Below are 18,254 nucleotides of genomic sequence, written 5' to 3'. Positions count from 1 at the left end.
TATATTTTGCTTGTTTACAATAATTGTTTATATGATATTTCAGTTTGCTATATATATTATTTATATCATGTTTTTGTTTATTATTTTTTATAGGGCAATTCTTTTAAATATCAATTTTTAAGTTTTTGTCACAAAATAGTCTCTAATAAGAAAAAATACCAAAATAGCCTCTTTTATTTTGAAAATTTTAATTTTATTTTTTATTTTTTAAAATATAAAACTCTATCCTCAAAATTATACCCCTTAACTTTAACACTAAGTCTAGATTAGTTATAAATGTATTTTTGCTCTTTAATAAAATTATTTTTGGTCACTTTCTTCATTGACTGTTATTTTTAGAACAAAAACGTGAAAAAGCTATCTTAGGAAATTTCTTTTTCTTATATGTTATTTAATGTTTATAATATATTTTATATAAATATATTTTATTAAAATTATAATAGGTAAAGCTAATATCAAATATTCACTGTTTTTAGTAAAACTAAATTATCTCTTATTTAAAAAATATATTTCATACCAAAGTAAAATACTTCCTAAAACACTGTATATAAGCTTTTTTATTTTATTTTTTGACAACGAACGTTATATAGGAGTTAAATACACTAAAACTTCTATAAAGAATATCACTATGTATTATGTTATTTGTTAAACTATTAACAGAAAAAAAATATATTACAAATCTAACTATAGTTACAATATAATTCTGGATTACAACTCAGTGTAAAAATATAATCAAAATATTCACAATAAATATGCACAATTTATTTAATTTTTATTATTAAATATTATTATGTTTTCAAAATACCAATCAGGTTAGTACATAGTTATTAAAAAGAAATTTCATATACTTTCTCACTTATTCATTAACTTTTTATATTTCATTTACAATATTAAGTATTAATGCATCTATTTAATAGGCCTAGGAAACTTTTATCATGCAAAGAAAAGATTATATTCTTAACATATACTCAATCTGTTTCAAAAAGATGCATGCTCTAGAGAGAAAACTTGTTTCAAAAATATAATTTTTTTATATTTCCAATGCAATTTTTGTCAACTAATAATGAAAAATTGTGAAGTTCAAAAACATTAATTGTATTTTTTAAAATCTTATTGGTTTTTAAATATAGGAAAGATAAAAGTACAAAACTATGCATTTATAATTAAGTTTTAATATGTTTTATTAAAAATGTAAATTTTTTAAAACATGTATTATTCTGAAACGGATGGAGTATTATTGAAGTCTAATAGGTATATTAATCAAATATTTGTATATATGTGAGAATACAGATTTAAGAATACATTTTTAACTTTATAAGTTATTATTAGATAATTATTAAATTTCATAATTTCATAAATTTATTAAATCTGTGGTTTTGGCCAACTCCGTGATTTATAAGGATTTAGAAAATTCTTATGTAAATGGTCCTACTAAAATTATAAATTAATAACTATTATATATAACTCATAAAACTTTTACATAAGAATAAAAACATTGTATTTTTTTATATTTTTATTCAAAATAAAATTCATTTATAACTTTTATTGTTATTTTAATATTTTCTTTTATTCATTAAAATTATATATTAAATCACATATATAGTGTAAAATACATATTTCAATATATAAATTAATACCAAATATTCTAACTAAATAAATGCATGAGTTGTAGTAGTACTTCCTATGTTTTTATTGCTTTGGTTTTAGTTTTTCATATATTCTTATTATGTTTATTTGATGAGGTGGACTGTTTTATATTTTATTTTGGAAGTTGTTTGATAAGAAAAAAGATCTTATTGATTTTAGAATATAATAATGACTGAATTACATGACTGGAAATTCCTCTTTTTTATTTATTTACACTACAAGAAAACATATTTTTTACTAGGGCAGTATTCGTTGTAAATTCGTCGTTAACGGGGTGTTACGACGAATTAACCTCGAAAGACGTTTCGTTGTTAAACGTCCGTCGTAACGGAGGTTTCGTCGTAAACGACTCTTTACGTTTACGACGAAATATATTCCTCGTAAAGCGCAGGAAAAGAATTCGTCGTAAATGACACGTAAGATTTCGTGGTAAAGCTCACGTAATGATTTCGATGTAAAGCAAACGTAAATACTTTCGTTGTAAATCACTCGTAAACATTTCGATGTAAAACCCTCGTAAATCTTTCGATGTTAATCACTCGTAAACATTCGATGTAAACTCCCTCGTAAATCTTTCGATGTTAATCACTCGTAAACATTCGATGAAAACTCCATGTAATGTTTACGAGGAGTTTACATCGATTCTTATTATATTATTATTAATTAATATATAATAAATTTTAATTTATATTTAATATTCAGAATTTAAAATAATTTAAATTTTAAAACGAAATATGAAATTGAAAAACATATTTTAAAAAGGCATTTAAAAGTCATACAATAATATTTAAATTCATAATACAAACAGAAATATAAAAAAAACTAAATATCCTCGAAGTAGTTGGTGGGGTTGCTCGGCTGTTGACGGGTTGGATCAAACTCTTGGAGATCTCGTACTGGCAACCCAAGAGCGGCTTGTCTCTCACTCAACATTCTCTGCATAACCGGGTTTCCCACGGCCATCACGTCTAGCAAATCCTCAAGAGAGTCTAAACGAACCTGTTGGCTATCCATTCGAGCCTTCATCTGAGCAGTCTCTTCATCCCGTCTCGAAGTGTATGACGAAGTTGCCCTTGTAACTTTGTTAACAGAGCCTATACCGACTATCCGTCCCTTATTTTTAGGAGCCACCTATAAAATCAAAACATATATTAATATAGTTAATTATGTTAAAATATTTAAAATAATGTAAACAAAAATTTTAAGTTGTGCCTCTTCGAAGATTCGGTCGGCCTCTTCGGTGGACAATGTGACTGGTAATCCATCGGGAGACTCTTGGGTTAGTTGCGTCTCCCGTTCTTCAATCCGACCAACCACTGCTTGGAAGAGTTTCTCAGATACAGGATCCACAAAAACTCCGTCGGATGTGGCGTGAGTTATCTTGAATAGGTCAGACAGAGATGGTAAGACTCCCGTCTTCTCGAACTACAAAAAAAATTAAATTAAATATTAAAAATTATAGTAATTGAATATTTTAAAATATATATTTAAAACAAAACTTACAGCTTCTAGACGGACTCCTGCATGAGGTTTTTGTCCGGTTCTGTGAAGCATGGGCAAATGACCATCTTTATCCTTCGTCCTTCGAGAAGCCGAGCACGGGATGGCCAGTTCGGATATGCCCCGTCGTAGTAACCCTTAATCGTCACCGAAACGCTCCAGCTAACACGGTTGTTAGCCCCAAACCTGAAAAAAAAACAATTTAACCGTAATAAAAATTAATAACTTACCAATAGGTTCCTCGGGGTCTATCGGGGTCTAGAACATCCAAACCCTCCCGTCCAGGCTGGGCAAGCAAATCCTCCACCGTATATCTCGTGAATGGAGCATATGAAGGCACACGCAAATCCAGATGAACTGCATCTTCTGGGACAGGCTGAGGTGCAGCCGCCGGAGGAGGAGGTGGAGGCATCTGCGGTGGAAGATGAGGACTCGAAAAAACTCTCTGAGAAGTCTGAGAGTCTGGAACTGCATCGGAAGACGATGGACCGAAGGAAGATGTACCGGAACCATCGCCAAACAACTGGGCACAAGTAGGTGTTGCTGGTTTCCTTCTAGGAGCCATGTAAAAAAAATTAAAATAAATTTAATCAATTATGATGATATAATTAAAAAAATATTTCGTTACCTAACTAATCACCTGAACTATAGTATTCCGTCATCTAACTAATCACCTAAACTAATTACCTAACTAATCACCTAAACTAATTACCTAACTAATTAATCACCTAAACTAACTTAAAAAAAATATAGAAGAGGAAAAGGAGTGTACCTTAGAGGAAGAGCAGAGGAGTTTGGGAGGAATGAACGAGGCAGCCACGTTCTCGGCGTCTCAATATATAGAAAACGTTTCATCGTAAACGCGACGTAATATTACGACGAAGTTACCAGGCCCGCGTTTTTCCATTTACGACGAAGTTACCAGGCCCGCGTTTTTTGGTTTACGACGAAATTACGTCGAAACGTCCGTTTACGACGAAGTTACCAGGCCCGCGTTTTTCCATTTACAACGAAATTACGTGGAATAGATTTAACCATTTACGACGATTTTACAACGCTTAACCCTAAACACTGAGAATGAAATCGCTAAACCCCAAAGTCACATATCATCTAACATCATATCTTCTTCTCTACTACTTCTTGCTCTTTCTCCAACTTAAACTCTAAAACCCTAAAACTCCAAATAATTTTTTAAAAACTAAAGAAATACATATTATATAAAACAACATTTGTTACACATACATTAAGATGGTAAAAAAACAATATTTCTTTAAACATACGTTACAATAGAGAAATACAACATTTGTTACATATATTACATCACTCTAAATCGTTTTCGTTCTCATCAATATTACATCACTCTAAATCATTTTCGTTCTCATCACTATCATTACAATCATCATCGTCGCTTCTCTCGAACTCGTCTTCACGTGCTTCATCTGTCGCATCTTCAGGAAAATCTTCATATTGAAAGTTTTGCGGGTTGATCAAAAGGATTTCATCAGTTGGTTGTTCTGGTACCTCAACTTCATTGATAGCGTCTTCTTCTTGCAAGGGCGGTTCTTCTCCAGCGACAATGCGTCCACGAAGTGTAATTTTGATAGCAGCTAACCAGTTTATCCCGGAAGTTCGAAGCTGAGGATAAGGATGGAAGCTAACTTGCTCGGCTTGTGATGCTAAAATGAAAGGCTCAAATTTGTTGTATCTTCTCCCAAAATTGACATCCACAACACCAAATTTGTTATACCGAATCCCTCGGTTCACAACAGGATCGAACCATTCACATTTGAAGAGGACGCATTTTAGCTTCAATAACCCCGAAAATTCCACTTCAATAATCTCTTGCAAGATCACGTAAAAGTTTGTTTCACCTTTCACACATATTCCATAGTTACTCGTTGCCCTATGTCTCCGATACTCGTATGTGTGAAAGGTAAATCCTCGTGTGAAATACATAGGTGATGTGGTGACCTTTGCAACTGGACCTTGAACCAATTCGTGAAACCATACGGGATAATAAGTATCGTCATAATCAACCTGCAAAAAGCAGATATTCTTAATTAATATTGAAGTATCAAAACACTTACTTAATTAATCAATGTATGAGATATATTACGTACCTGTGATTTTAACCACTTGACAAAGTGCTTATCTTTACGTGTGTCCACATCAGTTGCAGATATTCCTGGTATTGCTTCTTCAACTTGAGATACAAACATGCTGCAAATTAAACAAATAATCAAGTGATACATAATTAACTTCAATTCATATAATTAACATTCACAAAAATATTTACCTTTCAAAGTAACGGGTCACTGCATCCTCGCAGTTGAGCAGAATATAAGTGTGGGCACTATGTTTATCCTTTGACCTGACCACCATACTTCTTTCATTTTACCACCAAACCGTCCAATTTCGCAGAAAATGTCAGGAACACTATGAATTGGATATGATGTCGGTACTCCACCATCATCATATCTTCTAGGAACTCATTTTCTCGTACGAACAATTGGAGCAAAGTAGTATGATGTGAAGTTGGATGTTTCGGCTGTCAAACTCCCCGCAACTATTGAACCTTCCACTTTTGCAAGATTTCTTGCTTTCCCCTTCAAATGTTTCATCTGTCACTCATACGAATACATCCATCCGTTGTGAACAGGTCCACGAAGCAATGCTTCATACGGTAGGTGGACAACTAGATGCTCCATGACGTCAAAAAATGAAGGAGGAAATATCTTCTCCAGGTTGCACAATATGATCGGAATGTTCTGATGAAGTTGTTCGATGACTTCTTCCTTAACGTACGTGTGCTAAGATCTCTGAAAAATGCTCTGATGGCTGTATATTGCAAAAGTAATCAAATTAATAACATTTCATAACATATATATATATTATAAAATTATAATTACCTGTAAGTGCTTCATGGACATTTGCTGGAAGGAGCTCGGCAAAAGCAAATGGAAGTAGTCATTGCATAAACACATGACAATCATGACTCTTCATTCCGGAGAAATTTTGACATCGTTCAACACATCTTGACAGATTTAAAACATAACCATCAGGAAACTTAACTTCTGATGCAATCCAGTCAAATAAGGTTGTTTTGGCTTCTGATGACAACCGGAAGATGGGAACATGAACGTTTCCATTGCTTTTAATATATAACTCACTTCTTGAACAAATATCAGGTAAGTCCATCCTTGACTTTTTGTTATCTTTTGTCTTCCCAGGGACGTTAAGTAATGTATTCATGATGTTCTCAAAAAAGTTCTTCTCAATATGCATGACATCCAGATTGTGGCGTAAGAGAAGATCCTTCCAATAGGGTAGCTCCCAAAATATACTCTTCTTATGCCAATTGTGAGAGACACCATACTCATCAGGCATATTTCCAGGAACATGCCAATTACCTCCAACCTTAACTGTTTCCTGAGCTCTGTAATAATCAATATCTGCTTCGATCTGCTGGCCGGTGAGATATGGAGGAGGACCGTCTCTGACAATTTTTTTGTGCCGAAACAATGTCTTTTTTCTTCTGTACGGATGGGCAAGTGGAAGAAAACGACGATGACAATCAAACCAACAAATCTTCCTACCATTCTTCAGTTTAAAAGCATCCGTCGATCCAAGACAATATGGACAAGATAATCTTCCATGTGTTGTCCAGCCAGACAACATCCCATAAGCAGGGAAATCACTTATCGTCCACATCATAACTGCTCGCATCGTAAAATTGTTTTTCAAGGAACAATCGTACGTCCTCACCCCTTCTGACCACAATTGCTTTAGCTCTTCTATCAACGGTTGAAGAAAAACATCAAGAGACCGTTTTGGATGCTTCGGCCCAGGGATTAATATGGTCAAAAATAGAAATTCTTGTTCCATGCACATATCCGGCGGTAAATTGTACGGCGTAAGAATGACTGGCCACAAAGAATATTGTCTACCAGACATTCCAAATGGACTAAATCCATCGGTGCATAACCCAAGATAGACATTCCGAATATTTGTAGCAAAATCTGCGTGTACCTTGTTGAAATGTTTCCACGCTCTTGCGTCTGATGGATGTGCAACCTCACCATCTCTCTGGACATGTTCCGCATGCCACCTCATCGACGCAGCAGTCCTCTCAGATTGATATAATCTTTTCAATCTGTCTGTAATTGGTAGGTACCACATCCTTTGGTACGGTACCCTATTCCTCCCACGGTTTTGCGGTTTGAATCGTGGTTTTTTGCAGAATCGACACTCTTCTAACTTGTCATCTTCTTTCCAGTAGATCATGCAGTTGTCGATGCAAACATCAATCATCTCCGAAGGCAACCCAAGACTATAAACCAATTTCTGAATCTCATAATAAGATTCAGCAGACACGTTGTCTTCTGGCAAATACTCTTTAAACAACTCCGCCCATGCATCCATGCAATTCTCAGGTAAATTATGATCCGTTTTAATATTCATCATCCTAGCTGCTAGAGACAATTTAGAGAGATCTTCTCTACAACCAGTGTAGATTGGTTGATTTGCAGTATCTAGCATTTCATAAAACTTTTTTGCATCCAAATTAGGTTCTTCTACATTTCCAGTTCCATCAGCTATTGTTGTTGTTGTTTCTAAAAATGCATCACTGATCATATCTTGAACCCTATCATGATCTAGCATCTGCTCCTGATCTTGATGATAATTATATTCATTATGCAAATGATTCGGTTCTTCACTATGATGAGCATCCTCAAAATTATTAATTACTACTACTAGCTTCATTTCCCCCATAACCCTCTCCATGTTGATACCAAATATAGTACTATGGTGTAAATCTTCTGTTTACTAAATGCTTCCATACAGTTTCACTACGTGCAAATTTTGAATTCTTGCATTTCCGACAGGGGCAGAACATCTTACCGCTTTCTTGCGTGATCGGTGTACAGCACGCCTGGTGCATGAATGTCTCTAGCCCCCTCAGAAATGCGTTCGTCACCCTCCCGTCGGAATCTTTGTGCAAATACATCCAACTCCATAACTCGTAAATACTACCGCCACCGGCCATTTTTTTCTTAGATTTTTTTTTGAAATCTTTTTTTTTCGGATTTTTTTTTTCCGTTTGTGTGTTGTGAGGAAGAGAGTTGTGGGAAATGACATATATATAGAGAAATTTTCGAGTTGGGTAGTTGAAATATAACAACGATTTTACAAGGAATGTTTTACATGGTTTTAACATAATATTTACAACGACTTTACGACGAAATTAGGTAAGTTAAAGCACATTGAATACATGTTTTCACCTAAATATAACTGTAACATGTTTCGTTGTAATGTCAATGTAACGATTACTACGTATTTCTCATTCCACGTACTTTCGTCGTAAACTTACATGGATTTTACGACGAAAATATTTCGTCGTAAAGTAAATTTACATGGCGTTTACGATAAAAGTTGGTCTCCTCGTAACTGCGTTGTAAACACCATGTAAATTTACGACGAAATATTTTCGTCTGTTATAACGAAAAGATAGAAGATTAATTTATAATTCTTTAGCACTTTTTCCGTCTTTCGCAATTTCTTGTTAAACATGCGACAACTTTCAATTTATAGTTTTTTCTAGGTTAGTTACATGTAAGAAAAAATTTTAAACAAAATTTTAATTGAATCTTGGATAGCTTTATTTCTATAATGCTTTGGTACTTTCAGGATCACTAAATAACATTTATAGAGATATCTTTCGCGTACCCTTCCAAGTATACTGCATAATTAATTGCATTTTTGTAAGGTACCCTTGACAACTCTGTGAATCTATGCCTAGCGACGTTCCCACATTCTGACAGGAAGCTGACCAGATGAGGGCTCTGAATCACCATCTCACTTGTTCTTTCCATTACAGGTCCAGCCATTAAAGAGAATCTTTGATTTTCCTTCTCTCCATTCAGGTCCTTCCTCCAACTTAATGCCCCTGCTGCCTTTTACCACCAACTCCACAATGTGAAGAACTCTTTTTACCTGTACAAAACCAAAACTTCTAAGTGAGCATTGGGATTATAGAAGTATCCAGGGATTAGGAGAACTCTTAAATCAGATTCATCTAGATAAAAGTCTATGGAAACACTCTGATAATCATAAGCTGCATCTAGGAAGGCATCAAAGGGAAGATGTAATCTGAACAGGAAGGGCTAGGAGTTTTATTTCCCAAGAACATTAGGAAGAAGAGTTCTCTTATCATCACATGCTGAAGAAAAGTTTAAGAGATACTTGGGAATTCTTAAGGCAAGTGAGCTTACTAAAAGGTGGGCTAAAATCTTGGGGATCCATTGCATGCCAGAGATGTTTTCCCATCGGATCAGAGAGATGCGTATCCATGGTGGTATCAATCCAACTGAGAAGGCAACACCAGAGACAAATCAGATAAAACAAAGTTAGTGTCATCCCAAACCAGTAAAAACAGAAACTGAAGGTACTGTTTATCCAAAAAAAACAGATCAAGACAGAATTACTTGCACTAAAATCAAGTCGTTTTAGTAGATTTCAATCGGTAAGCAACCTATCTTTAGCTTTGATCCCTACTAACGCTTAAACTTGGTCCATGACAGTCTATGTGTTCAGTACCTCCTCACCATCATTTATGCTGCTGATGTCTGGTTCAACATTAGACCAAACATGAGCTGGTTGGAAGCATGTACTCTGCTGAACTTGATCGCTGAAAGTTAATTTGAAGGGTGGGGAAAAAAATTAGTAAAAAGAAAAAAAAGTATGCTGAAGTAAAAGATGAGGGTAGGTGATGGTTCATTTGAATATGTTTTACGAAACCATGTGTTAAAAATCTAATTCTATGTTCATCATCCTACCAACCAACCTATTATATATATATACTGTATATATGTATCTGTATTCATTATCTATTTCAGTGGTTAGAATTCTGACCAATCTGTCTATTTTTTTTGTCCTAAAGAATTTATAAAAAGTCGTACTTTAAAGGACATTGATTGTGAGAGATTCAAAACCTCAGTTTCTCCTCCTCCTTCATCATCATCTTCCTCTTCCCAATAGACCCCATTTGAGATCATCACCCTCCAAAGTTCTCAACTTTACGTCCCCCGCTCAAGGTCATCATTCTCAGTCTACTGCACCAACGCCAAGGATCCGCCTGTTCTAATGACCGCCGGATCTGACCCGACCCTGTGGCAACGACCCGATTCGTTTGGTAGGTTCGGGAAGTTTGGTGGCCAGTATGTTCCTGAAACGCTAATGCACGCGCTCTCTGTGCTCGAAACCCTTATCGAAGCGCAGATGGAACCCGTATCGACCACGCTGGGACTTGGAAGGTCGAATTCGCCGGAAATTGGCTAGTCGAATTCTCTGGTGGATTCCGCCGGTGTTAATGTGCTCAAAGAAAGATTTTTGGGTTGTGATATGTGAAAGAATGATATTCACGGGATCAAGACTCACTTTTTATAGTTGAGATTCACCGACTTAAGGAAAGGGGTAATGGCATTGAATGAGGAATTGTGGAAAGAGTGGGGGAGAAGGAGTTAAGAGAGCCGTTAATGAGAACAATTGAATGCAACCCATAACGGTTCATGTTTCCCTTTTCTGGCAAGATGAAATTTAGAAGATTCGACAACGAACAGCAGCTCGCACCTGAGATTGGCGATGAATATTCATCTCCCATCACCTCCCCAAAGTAGACGTCACCATTTTTTAAGATGAAGACTGTAACTATCGTATTTGGATGAAGAGTTTCATCAGCCCACTTTACAAACCGTAAAAGCCCAAATAATCTAAGTGAAAGAAACATTTTTCTAAAAAAAAAAAGAGACACGTGTGACCGTCACAGACCTTGAGTTTCTGATGTGTTTATATACGTTTATTTTATTATGAGCAAATTAAACAATAATACAAACATATCTAAATTTTAATGAAAATTTTAGTTTATTTTATTATAAATTTCAATATTTTTACTATAAATTTTACTTTTTTTTTTTTTTGAAATTGTACATTTGTTACTATATTTAAACAATTCATCAAAATATAAATATTTTAATTTGTTCACAACCTTTGCTTTTCTTGAATTTAATGGATTCTAAATACATTTCTTCTCAAATTATATAATTTTAAAAATCGAAAATGAAAATCTAATTTTTATCTTTTTAAGAAAAATAGGCAAGTAGCATAAAAATTTGATATTAGTTGTTATTGTTTAATATTTACAAATCGTTAATATATTCATGTATTATCATCTTTGAGAAAAATATATTCATGTTGATATTTTTATGTTTCTTCAAACCCACATTAACAAAAATTTGAAAATAATATATTCTGTAATTTGTTTTTTTTTTTACTACCAAAGTTTAGGTTAAACCAAAAAGATAACAAACAACCATAAATATATGATGTATTGTTAGCTATAAAGATTATTTATGGAGCATTTGTTGTATTGTTAACATATATGGTTCAATATTCAAATGTTAAAAATGTGAATTTTATTATAAATTTTAAAAATTTACACTGATTTATCATGTTTTCTTTTTCCGTTTGTTGAGATGGCAAAAAAAATGTCAGAACTTATTATAGTACTTATTTTTATCATGATTAATGATGTAATTAAGTTTTGACTAATCCAAAAAATCATTTTCCTATTATATTATTCTTACTATTTTCTCTTACAATTTTTACTATTTATTATATTATCATTGTTAGAAATCATTTAGTTTGCTTACCACCAATATATAATTATTTTATATTGTCATCAATATTTTTATTTTTGACCTTTTTTAAAATGTTAGTCAATTGTACTTTTTCATACATTTTTCTTCTAGTTCACAATATATAACACATTTTTGATCCCCAGAAATTTACCAGCTAAAGAATTATTTGTTGCAGCTAGAAACAAAGACTGATCTTGATGTTTTCAATATGACACGAAGAAAAAAGGTACAATGCGAGACCTCATCATTTTAAGAAATAAATATATCAAATATGTGACACAACTTCTGAAAATATGTGTATATATATGTTATCTTATTCATCGGATCACTGAAGCTACACTACTAATTATTTTAAAAGAGATGAAAAAAAACTGAAAAAAGTGGCTTAAGGAGAAAGAAACAGAAGAATCTGAGACTTAATGTATCTCAATGAACAGACTTGCCTGAGGATGCAAACCTGCATCTTTCAGTGACATTGACTCTTTGTCTCTTCCGTACACTGTTCTTGAAAAGTTTGTGATTAAGCTATACTCTTCTGTTTCAAGCACTCCAAGTGAATCAACGCAGTCATACAGTGTCTGTATCTTGGTATGCTTTCAAACCTCCTCCCTTTTCTTTCTCCATTTGGGAACCATACCAAAACCTACATTGTCACGGCAAATAAACAGTCCACGTTTACCATAAATACCCAACAAAAGCAAAACAGAGAAAGTAATGAATGGCGAAGAAAAGGAGGAGAACTTACTTGTGCAACATCAGGTACTTTCTCAGGATCGTCTCCAAGAGCAAGTGCTTTCTCTGGTCTCATTCTCACTCTATCAGTTTCTCTCTCTGCAGCTTCACGCTTGGATCTCTCCTGAGCCTCCTCTTCTTATTTTCGTTTCCTATCTGCCTCAGCAGCTTCCCTCTCTAACCGCTCCTCCTCTTCCTGTCTCTGGCTCTCCCGTGCCTAATCAACACAAAAAAGATCCCCAAAATTTGGCCATTAGACTAATCACAACGGATCTTGTAAACACCAATAACTCAAACTTACTTGATCGGGTTCAAGAGAAGCCCTGTAAGCAGCATCTTGTTCCTCTCTCAGACGTAAATTGATTCTTCTTTCCTCTGCTTCAACCTTGCAGTTAAAAGAACATGTGAACTATCTTCCACGACTCTTTGCAGTATAGCAATCATTTCTTGTGGAATTTATGATCCCTCCACCTGCCACAATAAAACAGCACAATAAAACTAAGAACGCCATCTCCCGTCAGACCACATATATTACTAAACTCACACATGTTTAGTTGCAGAATGACTACAATACTGGGTGACAGATAAAAGCAGTATCAAAAACCTATCTCTACAAACAGGAAAAGATCCAAGCAAAAAAATAAATATTTTGATGAACAAACAGGAAAGGTTCACCCGTAGGTCACCACCACGGCGTATCTTCTCTGCAGCCAAATTATTTTGAAGATGGTTAGCCTCTTTGTGACACCCGTCACCTCCTATCTGGAGAACAGCGTGCCACCAACAATATCTCATAACACAATAGCCCATATACACGACTCCACTCACTCTATACCCAAATAAAAATCCGAATAAAAAGCCCAGTAGCACCAAATCCGTCCAAATATCATATACTCATCTGTCTCACCTGCAAGGGGCAAATGAGGGGTGAGTAACGGGGAAGTCACTCAGTGAGGTATGGGATACTAAACCCGAAGTCCATGGACCCGGACAGAGCACTCCGAATAAATATAATTTAATCCTAACACGTTGCAAACACGGTACCTAAAGTACCCAAAGATCAAACAATGGTCCTAGCGAGGTGCACACTCGCTGCCCACTAACAGGCCAAAACACTACCGAAAAGGTGCTCGGTTCATACACACACCGAACAAGTGCTCGGTAACACACGCCCGTAGACGATTTATCGACCTCCTGGGTTACGCGTCAACCGGTCGACTATAGCTGACCGTAACCTCCACACAATCCGGCATACAGAAGTCCGTCTCTGTATCCGTCTCAAACAATCACATAACTCCTAATAAAAGAACTATTTTTATTTACCAATTTTAAATGAAACAATCATTGTTGAATCCTCTAACACCCTAGTTCCGGTTTAAGCAAAGAACCTAAAAACTAAACAAGCAATAACAGACTCGATTTCACGTAGACGGAAACACATTAGAAATAAATTATACTTATTCAGGGTCCTAAGCCGTGTAAGAGGAATTCGAGAAAAGACCCTCACCTTAGCCAAAATCGGAAATGGATCGGAACCTTCATCTCGTGCAACAGGACTAAGCTTAGCATGAATTACTTATCAAATAATTCACACAAAGATTTATGTTTCCTCCTGCGCATGGCATGATACGATTAGGCTTTATTTAATAAGTGATGAAGGTTGCTTGTATCTCAAGTAACAAGGAGGAACACTTAGCTACACAGCTTTTGGATCACGTGTGATGATGGTGGTTGGATCGAACTCCGGTGATCACGCACGAGTCTCCGGTTACATGGCTTGCTCCTCCTATGGCTTATATTGTGGTGGTTTGGTGGTGTTGAGACGGTGACTCCGGCTTGGCTCATTTCCTCCTCTCGTCTTATGCTTCTCGAATCAATCGCATGACAACCATAACACATTAGTGGTGGTTGATATTTGACGACAAGCCCATGTCCTAAACGCTACATGGTGGCTCCGGCGTAACAAGCAAGGAAGGTGACATCCGGATAGTGGCTCAACGGTGATAGATGGTGGTGATCGGTGATTACGTCTCGTCTTCTCCGATAGACAGCCATGCACACGTGAAGAAGAAGGGAACCAGAGAGAGATATAGATTAAAGGAGGCGGCTGATCTTTCTCTCGATACAACAAACATTTCTCTCGCTTTAGGTTTTAGAAGGGATTATATACACATGGATATATACAACTCGGTTCATTAGTGGTTAGGTTCAATCAAATAATTAAATTAAACCATGAGCTACTAAACCAAAATCGGGGTCGTTACACTCTTCAACCATCAAACATCTCATAATCAACAAAGAGGAAGAAGATCCAAGAAAAAAAATTCATGAACAAACAGTAAGAGGCTCGCCGATTCAAAAAATGTCGATGACCAAACAGTAAGGAACTCGCAGGAAATGAAGAAAAAAATTGTTGAACAAACAGTAAGAGGCTCGCCGAATCAAAAAAAATGTCGATAAACAAAGAAGCATCCATAACACGATCAATTAGTATGAGATTTAAATTATGCAAGATAAGATGAGATAAAGGGAGAAACACTCACACATATTTATACCCAACAACAACCGCCTTTCAAATCAAAACGAAGCAATGAAGACGAAATAGTGGGGGAGTGAACTAATGGAATTGATCACGGACCGTTTCAGCCGATGAGAAGAAGTGGAATTGGCATCTGATCGGTGTAGCACGTACAGGGAAGAAGACACTCGTTTTTCTCTGGAGTCAAATTAGGGTTACTTAGGACTTCTACTCTAACGGGCCATACACAGCCCAAAACACAACACATAAACGAAGCCCACGTAACCAGCGAGAAAATGATGCGCAGCGTTTAAATAAATCAGGACACGTGTCGCCATATCGTCGAACGACTTAGTGACGTGGCGCTCTCACCGGAGAGATAACCTTACTTTATATATATAGATAGATACTAGGGTCGGTCTGCGCTACGGACGGGTAAACAAATGAACAAATGATATAAATATATTTAAAATATTTTTATTCTCAACTGAAATTAAATAAATTTTCATGTTTTTATTAAAACAATTTATCAATTTATTTGACTATTTATTTTAAAAATTGGAAAATTATTTAATCGTTAAAAGATTTATAAAAAAATATTATTTTGCTTTCTTTTAACTATTGTTTTAGTTTAACTATCGATGATTCATGTTTTTGTATTTTTATTTTCTGTTCTGTGCTTTAACTTTTAACAAAACAATACTAAAGATTGTAGCTTTGGTCACTGAATGACCAAAAAAAAAAACATTGGTCTTGTACCTAAACGGCATAGGTCGTTTCTTAATAAAGTAAATTCTCTCTAAGTTCTATATTGCGTGCATATTTATTATTTTTATCTCTCTCTAAAGCTTGTGTTGTTTTCATATTTATCATGTTAATCTCTCTTCTGTGTTGTATTCAAACCCAACGTCTTTTTAAGACATCTGCATGACGCAAGGCACAAAGCTCATCACCATTGAGCACCAAGCGCTATTTTAAAACCCAGGTCATGGGTTTGTACTTTTAGTGATCTGACATGACTTATTTTCCTAGACTGGAAGTAGATTGATTCTAACTGGTCATGTTACGTACTGATTAATTCCGTAGTTTTATAGTTACATTTGCATTAAGCATTAAAAAGAAGATTGACAGTAGAGGTTCCTTTGGACCGTCATCGTAAAATGCCAATCATGCATCTGTCCATCTTCCTAGCTTCCAAGTTCCAACCAAAGACATTCGGAGACAAATGTTACAATAGAAGATAAATTTGAAAGCAATAAAATTGAGGAAACAACTGTGTATCTTGGGCCCAATGCCAGTCTGGGCTTTCAAAATCACGTTAAAAACATTTAACACTCTGCTCCAACGGTTAGTAATGACCATGGATCCCTTATACTATTTCAACGGTCAAGATGTCTCATTCTTCGTCCATCTATTAAAAAAAGCTCGTCTTTCGATTAAACAAAATTTCAGCATTCCAGGCCCTTCCATTTAAGCTCCTTATAAAAAAAAAACACACTCTCGTGTCTTCTGGGTTCTTATAAATGACAGAGCTAGGAAGATAAAGTTTTTTTTTTGTTTTCAAGCACAGATCTCTCTCTTAACAAAAAAAAGAAGATCAATTCCTCTGCAATTGTATGCGATCTGCGATGGTGGGTCAATCTCGGAAGGTGGATTTGTTAGTTTAATCAAAGCATGATACAGAGTGCATAATTTTTGAGGCGAGATCAGGGTTTCAGAAGGGGCTTCTTTTTAGTGTCTACGCATCAAAACAATGATAATCAAACGGAAATTGAAGACAATGCCGAGTTTGAAACGACATAGTAATGAGGAAGATGAAGATAGCTTATCGCAAGAATAAGAATGTGATTTGGATAGTACTTTTTGGGCTTACATCAATATAATTTTGCTAGCCCAACTGTAAAATAAACACAATGTCCAAACGAAATGTCACTGAGGAATAAATGAAACGGTGAGTTTCACAATTTTTGGACACGTGTCAACTTTAGAAAGCTTGACTTTCCTAGCTGGATGCTTAGGTGGGTTAAGGAAGAGGGAGCAAACATCTTTTTATATAATTAGATAGATACTAGGGTCGGTCCGCACTACGTGCAGAATATGCTTTACGTGTGATATATATATTTGTAACTATAAAGTGTATATTTTTTTAACGTGGTTTTATATAAATTTTGCAAGAGAAGTGTATTATAAAGTTTATAGTTTTCATTAATGTTAGGATGTGCAAGGATTACCGATTATGTATGTTAAGATGAATTTGTTTGATTTTGATTTTTGTGTCTCTATTAATAGGTTGCGGCGTATAACATATTATATTGGATGGATGAGATGTAGGTGTGTTCTTATTTTTTTTTTATAATTATGAAACCATAAGTTAGTTGGTTAATTGTGAGTTGCTATATTTCGAGGTCAATAGTTTTATATTTTTTATGATTATCATTTGTGTGAATTGATTAGGCATTACATGATTGCATTTCATTACATTTTATGTTAGGCTGAATGATATTGAAGTGCTGAGTAAAATATTAACAGTGTAAATCAATTGTTTATATTATAAATTAACACTTAAATGTATAGTTATACTTATAATATTCCATTAAAAATATTTCAATTCGTTTATACTTATTTTTTTATTTTTCTGTTAATTTCTTAATTTTTACAATTTTAATCTAATATTTTCAGTTTTTGTAAATGAATACTACCATTTTTAATGTTTTTTGTTCAATGTAGTTAATCTTTATATTTAAAATAAGGTTATATTTTATAGAACCAAATATATTCAAGTAAGCTGACCAAAAAAATACTCAAGTAACAACAAAGATAGATATTAAATTATTTTTGATGACCTTGAACTGCGCTTATTTTTAATTTGGGATGATAGATTTTTTTGTTTATTTTAATCTCTTTCAATAATTTATTTTAGATTTTAAATAATCTTTATAAATTTAGGTTTTTAAATGTAAATATGATGTCACGATAATATTAAAAATTACGATAAATATATGTATTTTGTATTTTATTATGTGAATTCTGAAAAATTGATATATGTTAACATATTGATGTCAACAAATTAATTGAATTGAAAATGAATCAATTATAAAAATTACTTATGAACTATTTAACTTTTTAAAACAAAATTGGTGCAAAATATAAGATAGATTAAT

The 18,254-nt window shown here is 34.4% G+C and overlaps 1 protein-coding gene across 15 annotated transcripts; it reads right to left on the bottom strand.

The window, feature by feature from the left end:
* Positions 1–8,768: 8,768 nt before the first annotated feature.
* LOC106367447 lies at positions 8,769–15,628 on the bottom strand. Of its 15 annotated transcripts, none has more exons than XR_007324204.1 (7): positions 14,083–15,624; positions 12,877–13,482; positions 12,589–12,792; positions 10,140–12,486; positions 9,745–9,835; positions 9,420–9,514; positions 8,769–9,141 (listed from the first exon to the last, which is right to left on the bottom strand). XR_007324204.1 is itself a non-coding variant. In XM_013807222.3 (4 exons), the coding sequence occupies exons 1-4, from the start codon at positions 10,190–10,192 to the stop codon at positions 9,004–9,006; spliced, it is 369 nt and encodes a 122-aa protein (XP_013662676.1). In that variant the 5' UTR covers positions 10,193–11,345; the 3' UTR covers positions 8,769–9,003. The 15 variants fall into 15 exon arrangements, 1 of the variants encoding a protein (XP_013662676.1); XR_007324203.1 differs by having other exon boundaries at positions 9,753–9,835; positions 10,107–12,486; positions 14,083–15,621; XR_002661817.2 differs by having other exon boundaries at positions 9,633–9,835; positions 10,107–12,486; positions 14,083–15,620.
* Positions 15,629–18,254: the final 2,626 nt, after the last annotated feature.

The sequence above is a fragment of the Brassica napus genome, chromosome C5 (assembly GCF_020379485.1).
Source record: "Brassica napus cultivar Da-Ae chromosome C5, Da-Ae, whole genome shotgun sequence".
Classification (NCBI taxonomy): Eukaryota; Viridiplantae; Streptophyta; class Magnoliopsida; order Brassicales; family Brassicaceae; genus Brassica; species Brassica napus.
The sequence above is the reverse complement of the archived record's forward strand: the minus strand, read 5'-3'. Positions and strand labels throughout refer to the sequence as shown.

Bases quoted from the DNA above. Each gene is read 5' to 3' on its own strand.
- LOC106367447 (XM_013807222.3), bottom strand. From the start codon at position 10,192: ATGGGGTCTATTGGGAAGAGGAAGATGATGATGAAGGAGGAGGAGAAA. The intron at 9,515-9,752 runs GTGAGGAGGTAC...TTGCCTTCTCAG, and splicing joins CATCAGCAGCATAAATGATG to TTGGATTGATACCACCATGG. The intron at 9,142-9,419 runs GTAAGCTCACTT...GGTTTTGTACAG, and splicing joins AGATTTTAGCCCACCTTTTA to GTAAAAAGAGTTCTTCACAT.